Consider the following 8,144-nt stretch of genomic DNA (forward strand, 5'->3'; position numbering starts at 1 on the left):
CCAATTGCCTATAATTTCAATATCCTCACCATCAAAGGACAGGGTGCCTTGTCCATTAGAAAAGTCCCTCTCTTTAGCCTGCTTCCTCATCCCATCCCAAGTATCTCATCCAGTACCTTCCTTCCCAGCTTCTTCCAAAGATTGTGCAGATCTGCTGCCCAGGCCCGGAGTCTGGTGTCTGAAATGTTCTGTAGGAATTTGGGACTAGAAAACAACAATCCCAGTATTAGTGACTTGGAACCTCAGTCTGGACTGCCTGGCCCTCACCTGGAGCATCGCCCCAGACATGTGTACCTGTCCTTCCAGTCATCCGGAATCCAGGTCTCCATTTCCTGCCCTGGGTCTGTGAAGTGTTCATTAACAAAGGTTTTCAGCTGGTCCCGAGAAAGGTTGCCTCCACTGGATTTCTGTAGTTCATCAAAGTCTTTTAGAACTTGGTCTAAGGGGTAATGGAAAAGAGGAGTAAGCGACCCGAACTCTGCTGAATGGCATTTGCCATCTAAAATAACACAATTTCTTATACTTTAACATATGTAACATGTATTGGTCAACCTGCCAAATGGGGGAGGTGGTGGGGGAAAGGAGGAGAAAAATTGGAACAAAAGGTTTGGCAATTATCAATGCTGTAAAATTACCCATACATATATCTGGTAAATAAAAAGCTATAATAAAAAAAAAAAATAAATAAATAAAAGAACACAATTTCAGAACACAAAGGTTGGACCTGACCAGTCCAACCTCCACCTGAAACACGAATCCCTAAAGACCTTTAATGAAGAGTTCCTCTCCCACCTTATGAAGAAGCCCATCCGATTGCCAGTCAAAATGATTTCCTAAATCGAGGTAAATAGCAAAGTTTCCTTATAACTTTGTATTTTATGTTTTAGACATGGCCCCAGTATGAATTTATTTTGCTTGACTATGCTAATTTGTTATCCAAAAAAAATTTCAGTTTATTTTAGATTGAGAAGGGAGTTGGTAGATGGTGGGTGGTGTAAAGAAAAAAATAAGAAAGGAAAAAAAAGAGGGATGGGGCAGCTAGGTGGGACATGGATAAAACACGACCCTGGAATTAAGAAGACCTGAGTTCAAATCCAGCCTCAGATGCTTACTAGCTGTATAATTTGGCAAGTCACTTAATTGCAAATGCCTCACACATACAAAAAAGAGGGATATGGAAATATTTTTAAACATGTACAAAAAGAATGCAAAGGACTATAAAAGGTAGTCTAGAAGGCAGCACAGAGAAGAAAGGCAATTTTAAAAGTGATGGATTGAATTTATTTTATTCTTTTATTAAAATATTCTTCTTGCTTTGCTCTGCAAATTAAAATGCTTATGTGAAGTTGTTTTGTTTTTTGTTTTTTTTTTTTGGAGGGGGTGTTGTTTGTTCTGGTTTTTGGTATTTGCTAGGTTTAGAATTTTAAAAAAAATAAACTTTCTATTTGGGAAACTGTATTCCTTCAACACTATGAGGAACTAAGCTTCCTGAGAGTAGGGGACTCTTTCATTTTTGGACTTTGTCTCCTCAGTACGTGACACCCAGCAGATGCTTAAGAAATGTGACAGATGGATCATCTGTACTTTCACTGGCGTCAAGACTGCCCACCAATACAGATCACTGTTGTTCCAATCATTGTCCTTACATCCCCAGGGCCTCACCCATTGCACACAGCAAGTGCCTGTTAATTGGTGGGTAATTTAGTAGATGATCTTAGTCTGAATTTTGCTTCCTGCTGTGCCTCATCTGCTAATGAGCCTCTCAGAGCTTAGCTAGGATAACCCAGGGTTAGCATGCAAGCTATTACTTGTCATATACTCAAAGTCTTTCCAGATTGGTAAAATTGCTCTACTGGGAGCGCCAGATACATCCTAAGGAGGTCACAGACCAAGCGAAAGGTTCTGAAAGATTTCTAGAAACCCTTGCGGTTCTCAGAATGTCATCATATGTAAGAGTGTGAGTTTTTCTCATCCCAAAAGCCAGAGTTCCAAAAGTTTAAATAATCACTCAGGCAGTCTCTGCAGTAGCTGAGATGAAAACCCAGGTGACCTGGTAGCAAGTCCTGTACTCTTTCTCTTGTAAGCTGCTGCCTCTTCTACAAAGCAGTTCCTCATACCGATTTCAGAGTCTGTCTCCCTGCAACCCCTCGATGGGTCCCAGATCTGCCCTTTAGAGTCAGCAGAATAAATTTAATCCCTCTTTTCGGGCAACCATTCAGAAATTTGGATTGGAGCCTTTTCACCCTTAAGCCTAAGGGGCCCATGGTTCAGCCTCCTGAGCTCATTTAAGAAACTGACTCTTAGCCAGGCCCGAGAGCCACTGGCAGGACCATTGGGAGGCTGAGGGAGTGGGCTGGGGCCATTCCCCTCCCCCAATCACAGCACACTGTGCTCACCTGGAGCTTTGGTCAGAGGCATGTCGACAAAGTGCTTATCATCCTCGTAGAGCTTGGCCATCTGCACTTGCCGGAGGAGCTCCCCTGTGCAGTAAATCTGACTGGGGGGAGAGACATCAGCTCAGGCAGCAAAGCAGAGAGAATCAGCAGCAAACAGTGTGCTCCCCACTCAGCAGCCCCCACCCGCCCCCACAGTTTGGATCAAGGTGAGCTTAGGTAAAAGATAAAATCAAGGGAAAAGAAAGGTGCAAAAGGGGAAGGTGTGGAGAAATGGGGTGTGTGGTAACTTATGAGCTGTTTCTTTTTCACCCTGACTTCAACCATTCACCTTCTCATCCCCAGTAAGGTGGGTTCCCATTAAGAGTGGGGCAAGATGTTCAGAACTGCCACGGCTCTTGAACCTCCAGGAAACAACAGTCCTAGTTTCTCACAGGACTAGTAACCCTCTCTCAAGTGGGCATTAAAATAAACGTTTACAAAAGGCATGCAAAGGACTACAAAAGGTGTTTTAGAAGGAGGCACAGAGAAGAAAGACTTCAGCCCCCTTCTAACTTCCCGGATTCACAGGCCTTTAGGTTCTTGGGTTTCCTTCCTCCCTTCCTTCCGCTCTCCTCCCCAACCCCAAACCCTGGAACCCAGGCCCAGGTACCTGTCACAGGGGGGAGGCAAGGCCCCCTCCAGCCCCAGCTCCAGTCCCAGCAAGAGGCCCAGTTGAAGCAACCTGTTTATTCCCTGCATGGTTGGGCACTGAACAGGCAGAGTTTCAGTGCCAAGTATTGGTAAGGACAGAGTTCCTCCCTGCTTCTTAATCTGCTGTCAAAGTCCAGATAAAAAGGATATCACAGGAATTGGGTGAGTCAGGACATCTGTTTCCAACAAGTCCCTACTAGTACATCTGGACCTGAGAACCTGACTCACCCTTATTCTTCCTTTCCACGGTCCCATATAATCTTTTATAGGGATATATATGTATCCACATAAAAGACTCATGCATTAACATAAATTAAAATATGATTCAGTGACTTAACTAATAGCTATTGTTAGTAAATCATCAACTCTACAGGAGCACATAAATTCTCAACAATCTGATGAGAGGCTTAAACTTTATCAGAATATAAAGCAGATTGCAATACTGCTAATTAGATATTTCAACTTTCACCTGTCCAAATGACTCTTAGATTATGTACTGGAAAACAGCCAGGCTTGGGCCAGGCCTCTTGTTGGGAGTTTTCATCTTGAAGAGTCCTGAAGTAGCTGCTGGGTACTCTTCCTTGCTTCTCAGTCATCTCTGAGTTGTTGAGACCCAGGACCTTCATGTCTCCAGAACTCCCAAAGTCACCTCCAATGCACTTTCAGAACCATATTCAAAGTACCTATTCAGGAAAGGAAAAAACAAGTAGAGGAGATGCATTTAGTCTACCACCTCATGCAGAGGATGCTTCATGTGTGTACATGAGGGGTAGGAAAAAAAGCATAGCCCAGGGAGATCTTAAAGAAGGGAAAGGGACCTGAATGTGCAAGAATATTTATGGAAGCCCTCTTTGTGGTGGCCAAAAACTGGAAACTGAGTGAATGCCCATCAGTGGAGAATGGCTGAGTAAATTGTGGTGTATGAATGTTATGGAACATTATTGTTCTGTAAGAAATGACCAACAGGATGATTTCAGAAAGGCCTGGAGAGACTTCCATGAACTGATGCTGAGTGAAATGGGCAGAACCAGGAGATCGTTATATACTTCAACAACAATACTGTATGATGATCAGTTCTGATGGACGTGGCTCTGTTCAACAATGAGATGAACCAAATCAGTTCCAATAGAGCAGTAATGAACTGAACCAGCTACACCCAGAAAAAGAACACTGGGAGATGACTATGAACCACTACATAGAATTACCAATCCCTCTATGTTTGTCCGCCTGGATTTTGGATTTCCTTCACAGGCTAATTGTACACTATTTCAAAGTCTGATTTTTTTTGTACAGCAAAATCCCTTGGGTATGTATACAAATATTGTATTTAATTTATACTTTAACATATTTAACATGTTTGGTCAGCTTGCCATCTGGGGGGGGACGAAGGGAAAAATTAGAATAAAAAGTTTGGCAATTGTCAATGTTGTAAAATTACCCATGCATATATCTGGTAAATAAAAACTATTAAAATTTTAAAAAAAAAAGCATAGCCCAATACTCCTTGCTGCGTGGAGAGTCTTAGCCAAGAGCCCATTAGTTGAAAGTTCTCCTTTTTTGACTGATCCAGCACGCCATGCCATGTCATTGTCAGGGGGAAGGATGAGGAAGAGGGGATCACTCATGACTTATCACTTCACACCTAAGGCAAGTCCCCAAACTCCTACAAAGTCGACCAGAGCCAGGAAAGTCAACTCTAACATGTTCCATGCAATGGTTCCTCTAGACCAGTCTCGCTCTACACAAATGCACCTCCTCTCCTAAAGTGGTCCTTGGTGGCTCTCTTTCCTCACTATTTCTACCACTCCAATCACTTGGTCTGCCCCTGGCAGACTCTTTCCATGCCTTTCTCTGCCTGCTGCTTTCTATGACTATCTTGGACACAAAGCTGGTCTGAGCATCCCCAACTGCTCTACAGTCAGAGAAACTGACTTGAAGGGGCAGAAAATGTAACAAAAAAAAAAAAAAAAAAAAAAAAAAGCTTGGAGTAGCCAGGGCAGAACAAAGAAGGATGCCATGGGAAGAGTCTAGACCCCTCCCCACCAATCCCAGGACTCAGTGCCCCCTTGTAGAGCTCAGGGTACTAGAGTACAACTGGTACCTGAACAGGAATTCCATCCTCAAGAAGTGATTTTCTTTTCTTTTTTGGTGAGGCAATCAGGGTTATATACAACTAAGTGACTACCAAGTATCTGAGACAGACAAACTCTCCTGACTGCAGGGCCCATGCCCTGGCCACTGTACCACCTCGATGCCCCGACAAGTGGTTTTCCAGTCTTGCCTTGAAGGCTACTTGTGAGGAGAATTCCACCTGGGATCTCCAGAACCAGCCCATGCTACTTTGGGAGATCTCTAATTGTTGGGAAGTTTTTCCTTAGATGGAGCCAAAACCTGCCTCTTGGTAATTTCCATCTATTATCCCTTATCCTCTGGGACCAAGTAAAAAAGATCCTGGTTCTCTCCTATTTGACAGCCCTTCAGAAAAAGCCCGCAAAGTAGTTTCCTACTCTCCCAAAAGTCTTCTCTCCAAGTTACACATCCTCAGTTTTCTTTAACTGGTCCTTATATTACGTGTTCTGCTATACTCTTCCCTTTAGAACATGCAGCCTTACCAAAAAGATGGTGACTATCTCAGTGAGGCTTGAATGTTCATCTCCCAATTGATTGTACTAGTAAAAATAAGTTACTGGATTCTGTTTTAATTCACAATCTGCATTGCTTTGGATTTCCTTTTCTGTGTGGGAATAAATTACCTGTCTCATACATCATTCATATTTCTATACTGGGCTCCCTTTATTTCTTTCATTTTTGTTGAAGAGAATCTTTAGACTTAGATTTTCCATATTTAGCACAAATCTTTTCCATAGTTAGCAACTCTGCAAGCAGCAAATTTCTTATGAGTAACCAGGATGAGGAATGAAAGGTCAATGAATATGAGAATTGGAGTCTGCTTCGTCTCTTTTTTTCTTTCCTTCCTTCCTATCTTTTTTTCTTCCTTTCTTTTTTTCTTTCTTTCTTCCTTCCTCCCTCCATCCCTCTATCTCTCTCTTTCTTATCTTTCTTTCTTTTTCTTTCTCTTTCTTTTTCTTTTTTCTCTCTTTCTTTCCCCTTCTTTCTCTCTTTCTTTCCTTCTTTTTCTTTCTCTCTCTCTCTTTCTTTCCCTTTATCTTTCTTACTCTCTTTCTCTCTTTCTTTCTTTCTTTCTCTCTCTCTCTTTCTTTCTCTTTATCTTTCTTTCTCTCTTTCTTTCTCTTTCTTTCTCTCTTTCTTTCTTTCTTTCTTTCTTTCTTTCTTTCTCTCTCTCTCTCTCTCTCTCTCTCTCTCTCTTTCTTTCTTTCTTTCTTTCTTTCTTTCTTTCTTTCTTTCTTTCTTTCTTTCTTTCTTTCTTTCTTTCTTTCTTTCTTTCTTTCTTTCTTTCTTTCTTTCTTTCTTTCTTTCTTTCTTTCTTTCTTTCTTTCTTTCTTTCTTTCTTTCTTTCTTTCTTTCTTTCTTTCTTCTTTTCTTTTCTTTTCTTTCTTTCCTCTCCTGGTAAAAAGTTCTGAAACCCAAGTGCAATGAAGCCAAGGTAAGAAGGACAGTTGACACAGGTTGCCAACTTCTATGGCTATGAGGAGAAGTGCCTTCCTACTACTTTACTACACTTGTATGGCAAAGTCCCCAGTTTGTTCACCATTTTGCTTACCCTTTTCTGGATATGCTCCAGCTTGTCAAAGTCCTTTCTACTAGTTCCTAAGTGAACTAAGTAACCTTAGGTAGGTAAAGCTCAGTAGCAATTGAAGTAAAGGACAGGAAACTTTGGGAGAGGGGAAGGAGATGACAGGGAGAGGTTAGTATTCTGGGGGGAGGACTGTATTTGTTTTTGTGAATCATTAAAACCTAATGAGAGGTGGATATGAAATTTCACTGAGGTCTCTCTTCATCTTAGCTCCCTACCATCTGGCCTCATACTCTAGCCCTGTTACTTTTTTGGTTTTTGTTTGTTTTTTCCCCCAATCAGTGGAGAATCAGTCTGTATTGAAGACTGGGGACTGGAATGTAACACTGAAATGTTTGGAGGTAAAGCTTACATGAATGAAGAGAATCATTTATTGAGCAGAAAATATTAGTTGGTGACTCGTTATTCAGTTCTCTGCCCCTTCCTCTTTTATTACATATGTCTGTTGTCCTCTAAACCCCATACTCACCTGACAGGTGTTTATCTATAGCATCTTACTTCCCAATGCCCTCCCACGCCTCTTTTGTAGCTCCATGCAGAGGGAACTGAAAGTGACAGGGCCAAGCTCGGCCTCTCTGCACTCAGAGGGCTATACCTTAGGCCTCTTAAAAGTTTGCAAGTTTTAATACATATTTATCAGCAGTTGCCACCTGCCACTGGGCTGTGGGTGGGTCCAGAAAGTGTTTCTGAGAGCAGGAGTCTATTCTGCTGCTTTCCACAGAATCTGCCTGCCAGGTGCCCAACCCCTCTGCCTGTCCAGCCCCAAAGCCCAACAAAGAGCAGCACTATGGGATGACCATCCCAGCCTCATCATTTCTTTTAACACTGCTGAAGCTGAGCACTTGAGAGAGTTAAGGACCTCTGGATTATCCAGGAAAATTCAGATCAAATCAGAGGAGTCTGATTAAGAGGGGAATGCTGGGGAAAAAACCCTAGTTTCAGAGCCTCAGCACTTTATTTACTAGTCACATGAGTTTAGATAAATTGTTAAATTTTCTGAACCTCATTTCCACATTTGCAAAATGCAAATATCAATATTCATACTGAGAGCAGTAGGTTGCTTATTAAAGATTATTATGAGAAGAACACTGTTAAACAGTAAAGTAGTATAATTACTCTCTGTTAATTTTCCTGTCCTCTCTTCTCTTCTCTCCCCTTCCCTTTATCAAAGGTTTAGTTAGTGAGGTAGTTCAGGTGACCAGACTTTTTAATTCAATCCAATATATTTCAATAAGCATTTATTAATCACCTACTCTAAGTCAGTCTCTGTACTAGGCATTAATGACTCAAAGAAGCTTGCTTTCAAGAAGCTTACATTCTTCTGGAGAGGGATGGTGGGTAGT

General features: G+C 41.8%; 1 protein-coding gene across 2 annotated transcripts in view; it reads right to left on the reverse strand.

Moving 5' to 3' along the window:
• The window catches only part of TREH (trehalase), a 10,728-nt gene extending 7,507 nt beyond the window's left edge, over nt 1-3,221 (reverse strand). For both annotated transcript variants that reach the window (XM_074302300.1, XM_074302299.1), the window contains exons 1-4: nt 3,046-3,221; nt 2,397-2,497; nt 295-439; nt 117-204 (exon numbers count right to left, since the gene is read on the reverse strand). In XM_074302300.1, the coding sequence (XP_074158401.1) occupies nt 117-204; nt 295-439; nt 2,397-2,497; nt 3,046-3,134 (423 nt within the window). In that variant the 5' untranslated portion in view covers nt 3,135-3,221. The remainder of the gene's footprint in view (nt 1-116; nt 205-294; nt 440-2,396; nt 2,498-3,045) is intronic.
• Between the last annotated feature and the right edge of the window lie 4,923 nt (nt 3,222-8,144).

The sequence above is a fragment of the Sminthopsis crassicaudata genome, chromosome 3 (assembly GCF_048593235.1).
Source record: "Sminthopsis crassicaudata isolate SCR6 chromosome 3, ASM4859323v1, whole genome shotgun sequence".
NCBI classification, from domain to species: domain Eukaryota; kingdom Metazoa; phylum Chordata; class Mammalia; order Dasyuromorphia; family Dasyuridae; genus Sminthopsis; species Sminthopsis crassicaudata.